At 39.9% G+C, this 18986-nt stretch overlaps 1 protein-coding gene across 7 annotated transcripts in view; it reads left to right on the top strand.

Annotated features, from left to right (window-relative positions):
• ST7L (suppression of tumorigenicity 7 like) overlaps nt 1-18986 on the top strand; it is a 97932-nt gene that overhangs the window by 65042 nt on the left and 13904 nt on the right. For 4 of the 7 annotated variants that reach the window (XM_025370050.1, XM_025373506.1, XM_025369241.1 and 1 more), the window contains 2 exons: nt 4093-4185; nt 13122-13261. In XM_025370050.1, coding sequence (XP_025225835.1) covers nt 4093-4185; nt 13122-13261 — 233 coding nt within the window. Of the gene's footprint in view, nt 1-4092; nt 4186-13121; nt 13262-14659; nt 14699-18986 lie in introns of those variants that run through there. The other 3 variants (XM_025370910.1, XM_025371595.1, XM_025372898.1) reach the window with 3 other exon arrangements.

Here is an 18986-nt window from a genome sequence, read left to right as displayed (position 1 = left end):
AATTCATTTATATTGGTAATACGTGTCAGAATTTCATTTTTAAGTCTGAATAATTCATTGTATGTATAGACCACATTTTGTTTATCCATTCATCTGTTAATGAACAGACACCCATTCAACTTGGGTTGTTTTTACCTTTTGGCTATTGTGAATAATGCTGCTACAAATATGGTGTACAAATACCTGTTCGAGTTCCTGCTTTCAGTTCTTTTGAGTATATACCCAGAAATGGAATTGCTGGATCATAAAATTCTATGTTTACTTTTTTAAGGAAGCTCAGTAGTGTTTTTTTCCATAGCAGCTGCACCATTTTACATTCCCACCAGCAAGGCACAAAAGTTCCAATTTCTTCACATCCTTGCCAACACTTGTTATTTTCTGGTTTTTTTTCTTTATTTAAATAATAGCTCTCCTAATGGATGTGAAGTGGAATCTCATTGTGGTGGTGTTTTGCATTTCCCTGATTAGTGATGTTGAAGGTCTTTTCATGTGTATATTGGCCGTTTGTGTATCTTCTTTGGAGAATAAATTGGACTGTTTTAAACTACCCGATCTCTTAATTGTTGCTTCTATAACCACCAAGAAAGTAAAGAAGCTTAATTAAAACATTTTACGTGTAGGATTCACATAATTCTTTTGAAAAGTACACCACAGCTATTAATAAAAATTCAAAAATAAATTCAATGCTTATTCACTAAAATTGGTTAACCCCCCTCAGTTCCCAAACTACTCTGAGGCACCTTGGATGTTGCAGCAATTCACAGGAGTGCTGTAGAACATTTTAAATTTTCAATGGAAACACAAAAATACAATACTCAAGTCTAGGTACGGTGGCTCATGCCTGTAATTTCAGCACTTTGGGAGGCTGAGGCCTCCCAAAAGGTCGAGGCTGTAGTGAGCCGAGATGGCACTACTATACTCCAGCTTGAGTGACAGAGTGAGACCTTATCTCAAAAATAATAATAATAATAATTCGACGTCTGTCAGATATTACTTAAACTATTAGCTCCAGACAGTTCACAGTTTCAACATTAGATCACTCTTCATTCCTTTCAATATCATTACATCTTTGCAAGCTGGAGTTTTGTTAGTTGCTGTGATTAAAAGAAGTACCGCACAAAAATCAATGTGAAATAGGAAATGAAGATGGTAGTGTCCAATGTGATTCCAAGTTTCGAGAAGTCGTACAGTGTCTAACAGGCTTATACCTATATCTCATTAGTAAGAAATTATGGTCATTTAAAAATGAAATAAGAAAATTGATTTATTGATTCCTTTTTTTAACTTTATGTGTATTTTTTTCCAAATTGCTGCTAAATTATTAGGACATAAATTTTTAAAGTTGTTTGGACTCACTATTAGCAAGTGAAATTATCTTGAACCAATTTGGGAACCTCTGCATTAACCATTTGCTAAAGGCCAGATACTGTGGCTTGACAATAACAATATAAATACAATTGATGAGTCAAGTGTGGTGACTTATACCTGTAGTTCCAGCTACTAGGGAGGCTGAGGCGGAAGGATCACTTGAGGCCAGAAATTCGAGACCAACCTGGGCAACATAGCAAGACTCTCTCTAATATATATATATGTGTGTGTGTGTGTATGTTTTTAAAGAAAAGATTAATAAAACTGGGATTATGTACTTGAGAAACTGAATGTCTTTGAGTAATTCAACTTACTTTTGCTTTTTCTCCAGTAGTCCATAAGCTCCTCAAAAGCAGATATTCTATCTCATTCATTTTGTATGTGTCCTCACTGCCTGATATTCTGCTTGGCAAATAGGTTTTCAATAAGTGTATGATTTTATTTAATTTATTACTTTGTATGTGGAGATGAGGTCTTGCTATGTTGCCCAGGCTGGTCTTGAACTCCTGGCCTCAGGCAATCTTTCCACCTTGGCCTCCCAAAGGAGCTGAGTTTACAGGCATGAGCCATCGTGCCCAACCACTTATGATTTATACTGTATTTCATGAATCATGATCAATGATTTATTAGTGTTATCACTAATTTACTAATTTGGTCTACGACTTTGGACAAATAACTACTTTTTATTGTGGTAAAATAAAGTCTAGACTGGGCCTGGTGACTTACACCTATAATCCCAGAACTTTGGGAGGCTGAGGCGGGCGGATCACCTGAGGTCGGGAGTTTGAAACCAGCCTGACCAACATGGAGAAACCCTGTCTCTACTAAAAATACAAAATTAGCTGGGCGTGGTGGCACATGCTACTTGGGAGGCTGAGGCAGGAGAATCGCTTGAACCTGGGAGGTGGAGGTTGCGGTGAGCCGAGATCGCACCATTGCACTCCAGCCTGGGCAACATGTGCAAAACTCTGTCTCAATCAATCAATCAATCAATCAATCAATAAAGTCTAAATTGTGACAAAAGTTTATAGAGCTAAACACGAAAGGAAAAACAAAAATCTTATCACAATTTTGATGACTACAGCAGGCCCTTAAATAATATTGTTTCATTCAACATTATTTATTATAATGTTGATGAGGGAAAAAAAAAACAAAAAACAGATTTCCAGCCAGGACCATTGTCTGTGTGAAGTTTGCAAGATATTCCCATGCCTGTGTGGGTTTCCCCTTACATCCCAAAGATGTGCACATTAGGTTAATTGGTGTATCGAAATTGTCTCAGTATGAGTGAGTGTGGGGGTGTGTGCGAGTGGTATACTGGAATGGTGTCTTGTCCAGGGTGGGTTTCTGCCTTGCACCCTGGGCTGCCATGATAGGCTCTGGCCATGCTTGACCCTGAACTAAAATAATAGGGTAAATAATGATCCTGTTTTTATGAATCTTAAATGTATGTATAGCTCACATTTATTTCAATGTTTAATATAAGAAGTGTTTTGAATCTTTATGTAGAAGTTTGGTGATGTTTTGTGACCAAGGAACTTAACTCTTGTTTATATCAGTTAGCCTATGGTAAAATTGTCATTTATTATATGACATTTCACTTAAAGTCACAGTTTCCAAGAACCTATTGACAGTGTTAAAGATTTATGTACTTAGCTAATGGAATAGATCAATAAAGATTTCTTCTTTAATAAATCTACAGTAGTTGGTGATAATCTAGATCGGGGTGGGCAAACTTTTCCTGTAAGGTGCTAAATAGTAAATATTTTAGATTTTTGTGGGCCATACAGTCTTTTTCACAGCTACTTGATTCTTGTAACATGAAAACAGCCTTAGCCAATATGTAAATGAATGGCATAACTATGTTCCAATAAAGTTTTATTTACAAAAACCTAGTGGGCCAGACCTGGCCAAAGGGCCATACTTTGGTGACCCCTGATCTAGATTAAGATCTGCTCATAGGCTGGGCGCGGTGGCTCACGCTTGTAATCCCAGCACTTTGGGAGGCCAAGGTGGGCAGATCACAAGGTCAGGAGATCGAAACCATCCTGGCTAACATGGTGAAACCCCATCTCTACTAAAAATACAAAAAATTAACCAGGCGTGGTGGCAGGCACCTGTAGTCCCAGCTGTTCGGCAGGCTGAGGCAGGAGAATGGCGGGAACCTGGAAGGCAGAGCTTGCAGTGAGCTGAGATCGTGCCACTGCACTCCAGCCTGGGCGACAGAGCAAGACTCTGTCTCAAAAAAAAAAAAAAAAAAAAAAATCTGCTCATAGAAAGCTTTGGTGAAACCCACATGTGAAGTTAGGAGCCATTGAAAACTATTTTAGGTTGCCAGTAGTAATGGCCACAACAGTTATATACATCCCAGTTATATGAAGATTTCTGTAAGAAGCAGAATTATCAATTCTTCTTTGGAATTATCAATTGTGTTTGTAATGAGGAGACTGAAGCAAAGAAGGACCCAGCCAGTCTCATCTACCACTCCCTATAGTTTTACTCCAGCCAGACTAGACCGTTCACTATTATCTAAATAAATCTTATCCTTCCCCTTATTCATTCTTTTGCTTACTTTGTTTCTTGTATCTAAATGTCTCACTAAAAAAGAAAATAAAATACTATGTGAAATTTTTATATAAATTTGTCTCCAAAATAGCTTTGATCTATAGTATAGGATGGTAAATGAGACAGAATCGAGTATCAACACAAGCTTTTTTTTCTCAGCTTTTAGAATGATTCCACACCCGTTAGAGAAAGGACATCTATTTTACCCTTATCCCAGCTGCACAGAGATGGCTGATAGAGAGCTATTACCTAGTAAGTAAATATTTTAGTTTTCTTAAACTTACAAGTAGTTTTAAGTTTAGATTGTTTGTCATAGTATTCTCCATTTTAAAAGTGCCTTTGGTTGAAATTCAGGACACTGTTTAAATACTATTTTAGCTACTTCTGGGATGTAGTTGTCTAATTCAATTTATTTCCAAATAATTATTGAGCAAAACCCTGTGCTAAATGCAACAAAGGACACCAAGATTAAAGATATTAACAAGAACTGTCATCTTACAAACATTTAGAAAAGAAATAATGCCAATCCTTCACAAACTCAGAAAATAAATGAGGAAAGAATACTCCCCAAATCATTTGATGAGAGCAGTATCTTCCTGATACCAAAACCAAAGATAATATGATATAAAAAGACTATAAAACAACAGCCCTTATGAATATAGACACAAACATCTTCAACAAAATATTAGGAAACTGAATCTAGCAACATATAGAAAGGCTTATATACCATGACCAAGTGGGATTTACCTCACAAATGCAAGTTTGGTTTAACATCTGAAAATGTAATGTACCATAGTTAATAGAATAAAGCACAATAGATGCAGAAAAAGCATTTGACAAAATCTGGCTCTCATTCAAGATAAAAAGAAAAAATCTCAACAAACTACAAATTGAAGGGGACTTCCTCAACCTGATTTAAAAAAAAATCCCTGAAAAACCCACAATTAACATTATACTTAATGGTAAAAGACTGAATGCTTTCCCCCTAAGATCGGGAATAAGACAAGGATATCTGTTGTCACCACTTCTATTCAATATTCTACTAGAGGTTCTAGCTGGTGTTACCAGGCAAGAAACAGAAATAAGAGGCATTCGTATTGGCAAGGAGGAAGTAAAACTCTCCTTATTCAAAGGTGACATGATCTTCTATATAGGAAATCCTAAGAAATCCATAAAAATGAAAATACTCTTAGAACTAATAAATGAGTTCAACAGGGTTGTAGAATATAAGATAAATATACTAATATTAATTATATATCTATGTATCAGTAATGAACAATCTGAAAATTGAATTTAGAAAAGAGTAGCAATCATAATAACAACAAAAACTACTTAGGAATAAATTTAACAAATTTAAGACATGTACACTAAAATATTGCTGAGAGAAATTAAAGAAAAACTAAATAAATGGAGAGACATTCCATATTGATGGATTGGAAGACCCAATTATATTTACTTATTTATTTATTTGAGACCAACTCTTACTCTCGCCCAGGCTGGAGTGCAGTGGCAAGATCTCAGCTCACTACAACCTCCGCCTCCTGGGTTCAGGCGATTCTCGTGCCTCAGCCTCCCGAGTAGCTGAGATTACAGGTGCGTGCCACCACGCCTGGCTAATTTTTGTATTTTTGGTAGAAAGAGAGTTTCGCCCTGTTGCCCAGGCTGGTTGCGAACTCCTGGGGTCAAGAAATCCACCTGCCTCAGCATCCTAAAGTGCTGAGCCTACAGGCATGAGCCACCGTACCCGGCCCCAATATTATTTAGATGACAGTTCTCTCCAAATTGATCTATAGATTCAATACAATCCCTATCAAAATCCCAGGAGGGATTTTGCACGCGCGCGCACACACACACACACACACACAAAGTAACAAGCTTATTCTAAAATGTATATAGAAAGGCAAAGGACCCAAACAATCTTTATGAAGAACAATTTGAAAAAGAGCAGCCAAAGAACTAGAAGGAGAACCAGAAATATGTAGGATTATGATTGCTGATAGTGTTTCAGTCTAGTTCCTGCCTTTAGGAAGCCAGGCTTCTCAAAAGAACAGTCTACACTTTGTGTCTCAGCTGCCTTATCATCTGTTCTTTTCTCTGTAAACTAGTACATTTCTGTTTAACTTCTCTTTTTATGATTTAGCTGAGAAGCAACCTTGCCGAAGGCTGTAAACACTAGGACCATGTTTTCTTATATGATATAAACCTGTGCTACAGTTTTCACAATACTGAGCCATTAGAACTGAAGTCTAGGAAGGAAAGTTGCACTGTCAAACTTAATTAGTTGATAAGTTTAAACTGATAAATGAAAATTTAGGAGAGATTATGGCAACCTGAGTATGCTGGTGTTTTTCTCCTAGTGTTTTTTATTTTCCTTTATCTGCTAAGTGATCTCTTCCTTCTCTGAATTCTCAGAGTGCTTTATGTACTTCTTAATCTCCCCTTTTAGACTGTAAACTCCTTGAAGGCCAGGATTCTCTTCTTTTTTCTTTTTTTTTTTAGATGGAGTTTCCTCCCTTGTTGCCCTGACTGGAGTGCAATGGCCTCATCTCGGCTTACTGCAACCTCTGCCTCCCAGGATCAAGTGATTCTCCTGCCTCAACCTCCAGAGTAGCTGGGATTACAGGTGCCCACCACCACACCCAGCTAATTTTTTTGTATTTTTAGTACAGACAGGGTTTCACCATGGTGGCCAGGCTGGTCTGGAACTCCTGGCCTCAAGTGATCCACCCACCTTGGCCTCCCAAAGTGCTAGGATTACAAGTGTGAGCCACTGCACCTGGCCATTGTTCCTGTATCTCTTGTAATGGTTGCCATAAAAATTGTTATTCAATAAATATTGGTTGAATTAATCAAATTCATTAATGTATTCTTATAAACATGGCTGGCACATTGTAAGTACTTAACTAAAATGCTAAATATTAGTGCCTTCTCCCTCTCACCCTATTCTGAACTCCTAGGCTGCTGATAAGGTTGATAAAAAGATGATGGACAGGCCAGGCACAGTGGTTCACATTTGTAATCCCAGCACTTTGGGAGGTTGAGGCGAGCAGATCACCTGAGGTCAGGAGTCCGAGACCAGCCTGGCCAACATGGTGAAACCCCATTTCTACTAAAAATACAAAAAATTAGCCCAGCATGGTGGTGCGTGCCAGTGATGCCAACTACTCGGAAGGCTGCGGCAGGAGAATCGCTTGAACCTGGGAGATGGAGGTCGCAGTGAGCTGAGATTGCGCCACTGCACACCAGCCTGGGCAACAGAGTAAGACTCTGTCTCGAAAAAAAAAAAAAAAAAAAAGATGATGAACAATGTGTTAAATGCTACATGTATAGAATATATTATAAGAAAGCTTGAGAAGGGCTGGGCACAGGGACTCACGCCTATAATCCCAGCTCTTTGGGAGGCTGAGCTGGGCAGATCACTTGAGGTCAGGAGTTTGAGACCAGCCTGGCTAACATGGCAAAACCCCATCTCTACTAAAAATACAAAAGTTAACCACGTATGGTGGCTCACGCCTGTAATCCCAGCTCTTTGGGAGGCTGAGCTGGGCAGATCACTTGAGGTCAGGAGTTCGAGACCAGCCTGGCCAACATGGCAAAACCCCATCTCTACTAAAAATACAAAAGTTAACCAGGTATGGTGGCTCACGCCTGTAATCCCAGCTACTCAGGAGGCTGAGGCAGGAGAATTGCTTGAACTCAGGAGGTAGAGGTTGCAGTGAGCCGAGATCGTGCCATTGCACTCCAGCCTGGGTGACAAAGCAAGACTCTGTCAAAGAAAGACAGAGAGAGAGAGAGAGAGAGAGCCTAGCTCTCTAGGAGGTCAAGAATGATTCTCAATTTTCTGACTTGGGTGACTTGGAGAATGGTAAATCTATCCTATCGAAGGAGGAGCCAGTTTGGGAATAGGGGTTGGGGAAATAAATAAGTTCAAGCTTTGTGTTTCCTGTGTAACATCTCATCCATATATACATGCATACCTGTATATGTGTGTATATATATGTACATATATAGAAATTTATATGCTTAAATATTTTCTTGTATAATCTACTTAACACATATACATACAAGTCTATATTTTATCTCTCTAAGTAATATATAGGTATAGATGTATTTTTAAGTTATATATATAATATAGATTATAAAGTAAACATATAATATTTATAATTAGTGAATGTTATAGGCGTAAGTAATAGAGAGCAACTTTGAACTAGCTTAAACATACATAGTGATTTGTTGGAAGAACACCGGGTTATCAGAGAACTCAAAATCAACAATTATATTTGAACTTCGTAAGGGACTAGAACTGGGGACTAGAAAGTCATTAGGATTTCCAGGAATCAATTATTTGAATATCTCTGTCCCTAGATGCTTTTTTCAGTCTTTCCTATTCTTACTTTCCTTTCCTCCCTCCCTAGCCCCATTTTCTCTTTCTGTGATCTGTCATTGCTGTTTCTCTCAGTGTATCCACTTCATTCTTACATCTTTTCTCTTTACAGTTTGGCTTTCTTCATAGACCATGTGGCCAAACTTGAGGCCCCTACAGCCCTCTGTTTACATGTCATGAGTTCAGGCAAACAATACAGAATGAATAGTATCTCAATCTCACTTTTTCTTTTCTTTTCTTTTCTTTTTTCCTTTTTTTTTTTTGAGACAGGATTTCACTGTCAGGCTGGAATGCAGTGGCACATTCACGGCTCACTGCAGCCTCGACTTCTCAGGCTCAAAAGATCCTCCCCACTCTGCCTCCTAAGTAATTGGGACCACAGGCATGTGCCACCATGCCTGGCTAATTTTTGTATTTTTGGTAGAGATGAGGTTTCACCATGTTGCCCAGCCTGGTCTTGAACTCCTGAGCTCAAGTGATCTGCCTGCCTCAACAAGTGTTGGGATTACAGGTGTAAGCCACTGCAACCAGCCTCAATCCCACTTCTAAAACTTCTGGGAGAGAGAGAATGAAATTTATCCAGGTGTTTACTCCTTGTCCAGTCAGCTGTGGCCTAAGACAAGATTAGGTTGTATAAATAAAATTGCCAGTGGTCCTCATATATCTTCCTCTGTACATCTCAAAAAACAGACTTGGGAGTCATCATTTTCTAAGTAGCAAAAGAAGTCCTAGGCATAAATGAAATCACTAAGGAAAACTGTATGCAGTGACAATTGAACTGAGGGTGGAACCATGGGTGCATTCCTTAAAAATGTCTAAGGAATGAGTGGCAGAAAGAGTTGAAGATTCAGTGAAGAGGTTGTCGGAGAGACAGGACAATAACTAAAACTAGATATCCTAGAACTAAAAGGAAGAAGAAATTTCCAAGTGAGGAGGAATATCTGAGATAATAGGTAAAGTAAATACTAAGAAGAATTCATTGACTCTAGCAATTAAGATGTCATTAATGAGAGAAATTTTATTTTTCTTCCTGAAGTGGTGGTAGTGGTAGTTGTTCTTATTGTCTTTCCATTTTAACGGGAACAAGTATATTTAAGGCAAAAGAATGGACCTTAAATTATGGAACGCCATGATGTATGCAAGAGTGTATTATATTAAGCTAATACATTTAGCCTAAAATAATGCCCTCCTTTGTAAATTATTACAAAGGTTGTCTAATATAAGGCCAATTTTACATAGTAATATGAATAAAATCAGGGTTATTATCATGTTGTCAAAGCTATAAGCTATAAGACCAGTTTATTTTTGGCAAGACTTTATAAATTCCAACTCCATATAGGGTGCAAACTCCAGAAGGTAGGAGAGGGGTAATATGCTGGGGGGTTTTGTTTGATTATATTTTATGTTCTTAGAGTATTTTTTCTGTCTGTGGCTATGGTAGAATGAACAAATTGTTAACAATATGGATTTTTAATACCCAGGAGTACTTAATGTTTTTTGTTTTTAATTTTCCTTCAACCTTGATATGACTTACCGCATTCTGGAATTTGCTTATGGACCTCATAAGTTCAGAGTTGAACTATTCCCCTAGTTCACATAGCTATTTAGTCGTCTTTTATGCCTTCTGATAAATTTTTCTCTACAAGCCAGTGATGAAATTTGAACTTTCGTTCCAAGGAAGTGTTTCTTTTTTTTTTTTTTTTTTTGAGACGGAGTCTCGCTCTGTAGCCCAGGCTGGAGTGCAGTGGCCGGATCTCAGCTCACTGCAAGCTCCGCCTCCCGGGTTCACGCCATTCTCCGGCCTCAGCCTCCCGAGTAGCTGGGACTACAGGCGCTGCCACCTCGCCCGGCTATTTTTTGTATTTCTTAGTAGAGATGGGGTTTCACCGTGTTAGCCAGGATGGTCTCGATCTCCTGACCTCGTGATCCGCCCATCTCGGCCTCCCAAAGTGCTGGGATTACAGGCTTGAGCCACCGCGCCCGGCCGGAAGTGTTTCTGTAACAGTCAGTCATCTATTATTTTGATGTGTTAGCCAAACATTGACTGACAAATGAATCTACAGAAAGCAATCCAGAAAGAAATAATTAGGTCTCTCCTACAGTATAAAAATCTCATATTTCAGGAAATTTCCTTACTAAAGCTATGCAGTTTTCTACCTTATAAACTGAGAATAATACTACTATCTCTTACGGTTACTGAAAAGAATTAAATGAGTTAATATAAATTAAAGTTCTTTATAAACCATAAAATGCTATATAGGTTAGCTAATATTATTAACTTTGCTGTATTGTATGTGTTTCCCACCTTCTTGAATACCAGGGTTTGTTTCTCTTGATTTGAAGTTGGGAAGAAGAAGAAGTTGGCATCTCACAGCTGAGGGACAGGGCAAAGGGGATTGCTGACTGATTCTTTGGGTGCTGAAAACACAATGTTCTCTACAGTTTCTAATGTTTCTACCTTTTAAAACTTCCATTTTGATGTACTTTTACTTTAAACAAGGCTCGAGGTTCTGGAAATTTTCTGGATTTTTAATGAGTTTGTTTTTTGGTATATACTTTCTGAATATAGTAAAATAAAAATTAAAATATAGCTGTTGAAGGAAGCTTAGGTGTAATCTCTGTGAATCATTATGTTTTAAAAGTGAAATTTATAGCTGACCTTGGTTCAGCACAAAATTAGTCATCCCTTACTAATGCAGGATATTACATCAGAAATTCCTGGGTTATTATCCAGCCCTAAGCGGTCAACTTCCTGGCCTAATGAAGTCCCAGAATAGCTCTCAGTTTAGCAGACATTTATTGAGCACCTACTGCATGTTAAGTACTCTAATAGGCTCATCTCAGTATTATTATTCAAGTATTTTCAAATTTCAAATAAAATATAAATACTTGAGTATAATTGATAATGAAATATCCAATCACTAGAATAATAATAGCTGAGTAAATGTGTAAATATGGTAAAATAAGATAAGGGACTTTATTTATGGTCAGAATCCTAGGCCTTTGGTTTGCTAGTTTAGGTTTTGTTTTGTTTTGTTTTGAGATAGCGTCTTGCTCTGTTGCCCAGGCTAGAGTACAGTGGCATGATCTTGGCTCACTGCAACCTCCGCCTCTCAGGTTCTAGCCATCCTCCTGCCTCAGCCTCCCAAGTAGCTGTGACTACAGGTGCACATCACCATGCCTGGCTAATCTTTCTATTTTTAGTAGAGATGGGGTTTCACTATGTTGGCCAACCTGGTCTCAAACCCCTGACCTCAAGTGATTCACCTGCCTTGGCCTACCAAAGTGCTGGAATTACAGACATGAACAACCATGCCTGGCCTACCTACTTTATTTATTTATTTATCTATTTATTTATTTTTGAGACAGAGTCTTGCTCTGTTGCCAGGCTGGAGTGCAGTGGCGTGATCTTGGCTCACTGCAGCCTCTGCCTCCCGGGTTTAGGTGATTCTCCTGCCTCCGCCTTCCTAAGTAGCTAGGACTACAGGTGCATGCCACCACGCCCACCTAATTTTTATATTTTTAGCAGAGACGGGGTTTCACCATGTTGGCCAGGATGGTCTCGATCTCTTGATCCTCCTGCCTTGATGTCCCAAAGTGCTGGAATTGCTGGGATTACAGGTGTGAGCCACTGCTCCCAGCTTACCTACTTTAGTTTTTACAGTGCCTAATGAAATGCCACATATATAAACACATTAATAACTGGATAAAATTATTAACTGATAGTTCTAGGAAATTACCAATGACGTGTCTGCCTCTTTCTCCATACTAGTTTTTGAGCTCCCAAAGAACAATAATTAATAACAACTCAAGGCCAGGTGTGGTGGCTCACACCTGTAATCCCAGCACTTTGGGAGGCCAAGGTGGACAGATCACTTTTGGCCAGGAGTTTGAGACCTGCCTGGCCAACGTGGCAAAACCCCTCTCTACTAAAAATACAAAAAAGTAACTGGGCGTGGTGGCCTGTGTCTGTAATCCCAGCTACTTGGGAGGCTAAGGCACAAGAGTCACTTAAACCTGGGCGGCAGAGGTTGCAGTGAGCCAAGATCGTGTCACTGCACTTTAGCCTGGGCAACAGAGCGAGACTCTTCTTAAAAAAAAAAAAAAAGTAACAACTCAGATTTATGTATTTATTTGGAGACAGATCTGTCACCCAGGCTGGAGTGCAGTAGAATGATCATAGCTCACTGCAACCTCAAACTCCTGGGCTCCAGTGATTTTCCCACCTCATCCTCCTGCGTAGCTGGGACTACAGGCACACACCACCATGCTGGGCTAATTTTTAAAAATTTTTAAGAGATGGGGGTCTCACTATTTTGCTTAGACTAGTGTCAAATGCCTGGCTTTAAGCAATCCTCCTCTTCAGCACCACCAAAGTGCTGGGATTACAGACATGAGCCGCCACCCGTGGCTGCAACTCACATTTATTAAGCACTTAAAATGTTCATCATTACAACTCTCCATAGCAACTTCTAGAGGGTTTAGCATCTTATTCAAGATCACATAGCTAATAAGTGACAAAGCTTTTTTTTTCAAAGTCACCTCAGCATGACTTTGTAATCAATGTTCTTTCCCATGATGCCATCCTGTTCCCACGCCCAGCACAGTTGTCTGTCTATTTAGATATGCTGTTGATGCTGGGATAAGTAATGGATAACTGTCTTCTACCTTGCTTAGCCAGAGACTTGGTTTTTAAATTTTTTTTTCTTTTTTGTTTTTAAAAACAGATTTCATTTGAAAAGATTAAGACTTACTTACATGTTATTCTGAAATAAAATTGATTCTTACCTATTCTCCCTTGCAGCCTTTCATCATGTTTCTGTTTACCCAAAGAAGGAGCTTCCTTTGTTCATCCATTTCACAGCAGGATTTTGCTCTTCTACAGCAATGATAGCCATTCTCACACACCAGTTTCCTGAAATCATGGGTATTTTTGCTAAAGCTGTAAGTATGATCTCAAGGACTTGTGTGGATTATTTGTAAAACACACAAGAAACCATCTCTGATCTGCCTGTGCTAACTCAGCTGAACAGTGGAAGATATTTGTTGTAAATTAAAGGAATTGATTTGTATAGCTGCTGCCATAAATATGTCAAACATAAATTTTTGGTGATCTGAGCTACTTCTGTTGCTTAAAAGTTTAAAGAATACAATATAAGATTATAACAGTATAACATTATAAAGTTTGCTCTTATGGATCACTTTTGATGATAAACATAGCATTTGTTACTATCTTTGGTATTTTAAAAAATACCCTATTTTGTAAACAAACCCTTTGATTTTTTTCATTTAAATGGAATCATTCGTTCTCAGGATTTGTTGAACTTTAAACTCAAGAGCATAACTAGGATGGATAATAAGTACATAAGGCAGGGGGACAGATGAGACATTGGTCCCTAGGTACAGAATGTGCCTATGTCTCGAAGATTCTCCAAGTTATTGTGTCTGCTTGTTCTTACTGACCTTCCCCAGACTTGGATATAGAACCATGTGTAGATCTTTATTTTCATTTTTACCCTTTAGTTTTGAACTGCTTCCCCAATTCCTGAACCAGTTAATACTTGAGGACTGATATTAGAGTGGGTATCCCATCACTATTGACTGTTTTTTTTTTTTTTTTTGAGATAAGGTCTCACTCTGTCACCCAGGCTGGAGTGTAGTGGTACAATCTCAGCTCACTGCCGCCTCTGCCTCCTGCGTTCAACAGTCATCCTGCTTCAGCCCCCCGAGTACCTAGGACTATAGGCATATGCCACCATGCCCAGCTAATGTTTGTATTTTTTGTAGTGGCAGGGTTTTGCCACGTTGCCCAGGCTGGTCTTGAACTCCTGGGCTCAAGTGATCTGCCCGCCTCGGCCTCCCAACGTGCTGGGATTACAGGCATGAGCCGCCATGCCCAGCAACTATTTACTCTTCTATATAAACTTGTTAATTAATGTCACTGGCTCAAAGTAAAATTAGCAAAGATAATTGCCTTTAAGTCTCCAAGCCTTCTTCTTTTTTTTTTGAGATGGAGTCTTGCCCAGTTGCCCAGGCTGGAGTGCAGTGGCATGATCTCGGCTCACTGCAAGCTCCACCTCCCGGCTTCACGCCATTCTCCTGCCTCAGCCTCCCGAGTAGCTGGGACTACAGGCGCCTGCCACCATGCCCAGCTAATTTTTTTGTATTTTTAGTAGAGACAGGGTTCCACCATGTTAGCCAGGATGGTCTCAATCTCCTGACCTTATGATCCACCCGCCTCGGCTTCCCAAAATGCTGGGGTTACAGGCGTGAGCCACCATGCCCAGCCTCCAAGCCTTTTTAAAAATGCATCTTTCTTGTACATCTTTGCATTTCTACCAGGTAATAAGAGTTAAAACCCAAAAAGAAAATGCTGATTAATTATATTCCCCAAAATAAAAACACTGAGAACCATGGAAAAACTAGTCCTTACTTGGTAATATATTTTCTGTATTTTTCTCTATATGCCTCCATTCTAATTTGTTTCCTCACAGTTTCTTTTTCTGCCTTAAGAATAGTTTATTTTGTGCCTTAAAGATTAGTTGGCTTTTTTCTGGCACCAGTGGTAAGAGCAGTGGTTTCCCTTTTTCCCTGAAGGTCAGCCATATAATGTGTTAAGTTGCCACTGGCTGTAGGCCTAGGAGTCTGAGTCTGCACTTGATTCTGGGTCAAACTTCAAGAAGAATGACTTTCCACTGTTGTTCAGGGAGTATAGCTATTTGGTTTGGAAACTGACTATTCTATTTCTTTTTAGTGTAAAATGAACACTCAGTGATCACACTCGTAACTGTTGTTTGCAATAGTGCTAATAGTTGAGTGAGTGCATCTCAAACTTAAATAACCTTACTATGTAATCTGGCATGGAATAAAAATGGCCTAGAAAGAGAATTCCATCCATTTAATAGCTGGAAAGAAAATGTGCAACTGTGTATGTGAGATCACAGGCAAGCAATGGGAGAGATGATTCTTGGATTTGTCTCAGGCAAGTGGAGTGGGAAGGAAGTGAAATAGAGCAAGGAGGGAGATCTAGAATCTGAAATAGATCTATACCAACTGTTAGTAGTATATTTCCATGGGGTACTAGCTACAGTTAATGTATATAGTGTCTGCCTTTACCTAGGCAGTCACTAATGGCACCAGAAGAACCTTTATGATTACATAGCATAAGTTCCTTAGCACTCCTCTAGCAGAGACTGAGAATGAATAATTACATGTTTTAAAGTGGAAGCTTCTTTTGCAGACCAAAAGTTATTGATATACTGCTTTTCCAGTTGATGGATAATGAACAAGCATTTATTTTGGTGTCTGTATAGGTGATGGTATATAGTGTTAAGAACGTGCGGCCGGGCGCGGTGGCTCAAGCCTGTAATCCCAGCACTTTGGGAGGCCGAGACGGGCGGATCACGAGGTCAGGAGATCGAGACCATCCTGGCTAACACGGTGAAACCCCGTCTCTACTAAAAATACAAGAAAATTAGCCGGGCGAGGTGGTGGGCGCCTGTAGTCCCAGCTACTTGGGAGGCTGAGGCAGGAGAATGGCGTGAACCCGGGGGGGCGGAGCTTGCAGTGAGCCGAGATCGCGCCACTGCACTCCAGCCTGGGGCACAGAGCAAGACTCCGTCTCAAAAAAAAAAAAAAAAAAAAAAAAAAAAGAACGTGCCTAATGGTAAAACTTTTAGAGCCCCATTTTTATCCCTGTGGCCCTTACATGTACATTTTAAAACCCTAAAGGCTAAGTATTTACTGAAAGTTCCTGCAAACCAGTATTTGTGCAGGATTTCCAAAGTCAGGTTCCATTAAGAGTTAATGGGAAATGACTGTGGTATGGGCAGTTTCCAGCTTTTTTTTTCTTTTTCTTTTTCTTTTTGAGACAGAGTCTCGCTCTGTCACCTAGGCCGGAGTGCAACCATGTGATCTCAGCTCACTGCAACCTCCGCCTTCTGGGTTCAAGCAGTTCTCCTGCCTCAGCCTCCTGCGTAGCTGGGACTATAGGCACGTGCCACAACACCTGGCTAACTTTTTTATTTTTAGTAGAGATGGGGTTTTGCCATGTTGGCCAGGCTGGTCTCGAACTTCTGACCTCAGGTGATCAACCCACCTTGGCCTCCCAAAGTGCTGGGACTACAGGCATGAGCCACCATGCCCGGCCAGTTTCCAGCTTATAAACACAATGTGTTAATACCTTTATAGACAGACAAACAGCAAGGGAACTAGAGGCTTAAATTACACTTCTTCGCCACTTCATAGAGTGTGCTCTATGCAGTAGGAGCATCACCATCACCCAGGAGCTCATTAAAAATGCATAACTTCAGGCACCACTCCAGACCTTCTGAATCAGAATCTGCATTTTAACAAGATCCCCAGGTGATCCTATATATACATTTAAAACTTGGGGAAACTTGCTGTACTGTACGCCTAATAAGAGGAATTTAGAACAGCTCAATAGTGCTGCCTTGTCAAGGTGGAAAAGAGGCAGCATTGCAGAGTGGTTATGAAATAGACTCTGGAGGCGCTTTGAATTCTAGCCCTGAAACACTGCTGTACAACGTCAGGTAAGTTACTTAACCTTTTCTAGCCTTAGTTGTAAAATGAGAATAATACTACCTCTCATGGGTTTTGGTGAGCGTTAAATGACTTTAAAAGATTCAAGTGTTAGGAAGGACTATGTCTACCCACAGTGAAAACTAGGTGAATGTTAGCTGTTGTTGCTACCTTCATTGTCATCATCATCACCAAAGTGCAACAATAGTGGGAAACCCTACCTCCTTCTTGTTTAAAGGAGACATGTCCTAACAGTCAGCTCAAAATGCATTTTTCCGTAGAAACTGTAGTATAAATGGTGGTTGGGTATAATTTTAAAAACACTATTAGTAGGCCAGGTGCAATGGCTCTCCTGCCTGTAATCCCAGCACTTTGGGAGGCCAAGGCAGGTGGATTGCTTGAGCTCAGGAGATCATGACTAGCCTGGGTAACATGGTGAAACCCCATCTCTATCAAATATACAGAAAAGTTAGCCAGGTGTGGTGGTGTGTACCTGTGGTCCCAGCTATTCAGGAGGCTGAAATGGGAGGATCGCTTGAGCCTGGGAGGTGGAGGCTGCAGTGAGCCAAGATTTCACTACTGCACTACAGCCTGGGCAACAGAGCAAGACCCTGTCTCAAAAAAATATGTATATATTGTTACTACTATGCTTCTGGCACATTATGTGTATATGAATGTAGAAAGTGAAGAAATGTTTCAGGTTCTAAGCAACTACCTTGTAGAACAGAACCTGTTGGTAAGTTACAAACTGTCTGTGTTAGCATTTCCAGTTAACTCAGATATTTGATGACCAAATAAAGTAGAAATTGATGAAGTATCTTTGAGACATACTTGTTGTATTTCAGAAGACAGACTTTTAAAAATTTTCCTAAATTTCTTTATTGTTACCATTGTCTCTTTCTTATCTAATATCTTTTCGTAATAGCTCACATGCCAGAGCAAATTGAATTTGAATTTCTTAAAATGCATTTGTTACAAAAATTGCGTTATTGTGAGGCCAGGCAGTGGAGACTGATTTTAAATAATTCTCACTGTACATCAGATTTAGAGAAATGAAAGGGAATTAACTAGAATGGCTAATGGTTTTAATGCCTCTTCTTTTGCATGGTATAAGGCTATGTGGAATAAGACTTCATTTTTAGCAAGTTAGGATTTTTTCCCCCTGATTTTTCTCCTGGCTGAGATGAAAACCTAGTCTGACATTAGACACAGAGCAATGAAAAAGTGTTGCATAAATCCCTGGAGATGTGGAATGTGCTTATATCAGAGCTGATATTCTCTAAGGCCAGAATTCCTGAAAAAGGAAAAATTGCTTTTAAGTGGTAGGTCATTTTCTCACCTGCTTTGAAGCCTGCTGGATTAAATATGAGAGTTCAAAGTAAGGGTAGCCAGCAAACCAACTGAACTGGAATCTGATTCTGCTTATCTGAAAGGAGCTTCTTTATTTAAGAACAGCACTGCCCTCTCCTTAGAGAACCAATCTTCTACTCTGGCCCCTTTCATTTCTCTCTTGCAAGAAAAGTGTTCTTCTTAGCAAGGCTTGGGAGGGTGTTATCACAACCGTGAAAAGACTTAAAGATGGTCTTGGGGGTTTCACTAACTTATTGATAAACTCAGGCTTGTGGTATGTGACTTTAGTGTTTTGAATTCAGAAGTGTGTTTAAATATAAAAGTCCCTAATTGGGGCCAGGCATGGTGGCTCACGCCTGTAATCTCAGCACTTTGGGAGGCCGAGGCCTGGGGATCACTTGAGGTCAGGAGTTAGAGACCAGCCTGGCCAACATGGTGAAACCTCGTCTCTATTAAAAATACAAAAAAAAAGGCCGGGCGCGGTGGCTCAAGCCTGTAATCCCAGCACTTTGGGAGGCCGAGGCGGGTGGATCACGAGGTCAGGAGATCGAGACCATCCTGGCTAACATGGTGAAACCCCGTCTCTACTAAAAATACAAAAAACTAGCCGGGCGTGGTGGCGGGCGCCTGTAGTCCCAGCTACTCGGAGGCTGAGGCAGGAGAATGGCGTGAACCTGGGAGGCGGAGCTTGCAGTGAGCTGAGATCGCGCCACTGCACTCCAGCCTGGGTGACAGAGCGCGAGACTCCGTCTCAAAAAAAAAAAAAAAAACTAGCCGG

The sequence above is a fragment of the Theropithecus gelada genome, chromosome 1 (assembly GCF_003255815.1).
Source record: "Theropithecus gelada isolate Dixy chromosome 1, Tgel_1.0, whole genome shotgun sequence".
Taxonomy (NCBI): domain Eukaryota; kingdom Metazoa; phylum Chordata; class Mammalia; order Primates; family Cercopithecidae; genus Theropithecus; species Theropithecus gelada.
This window is presented reverse-complemented; position numbering and strand designations above follow the sequence as displayed.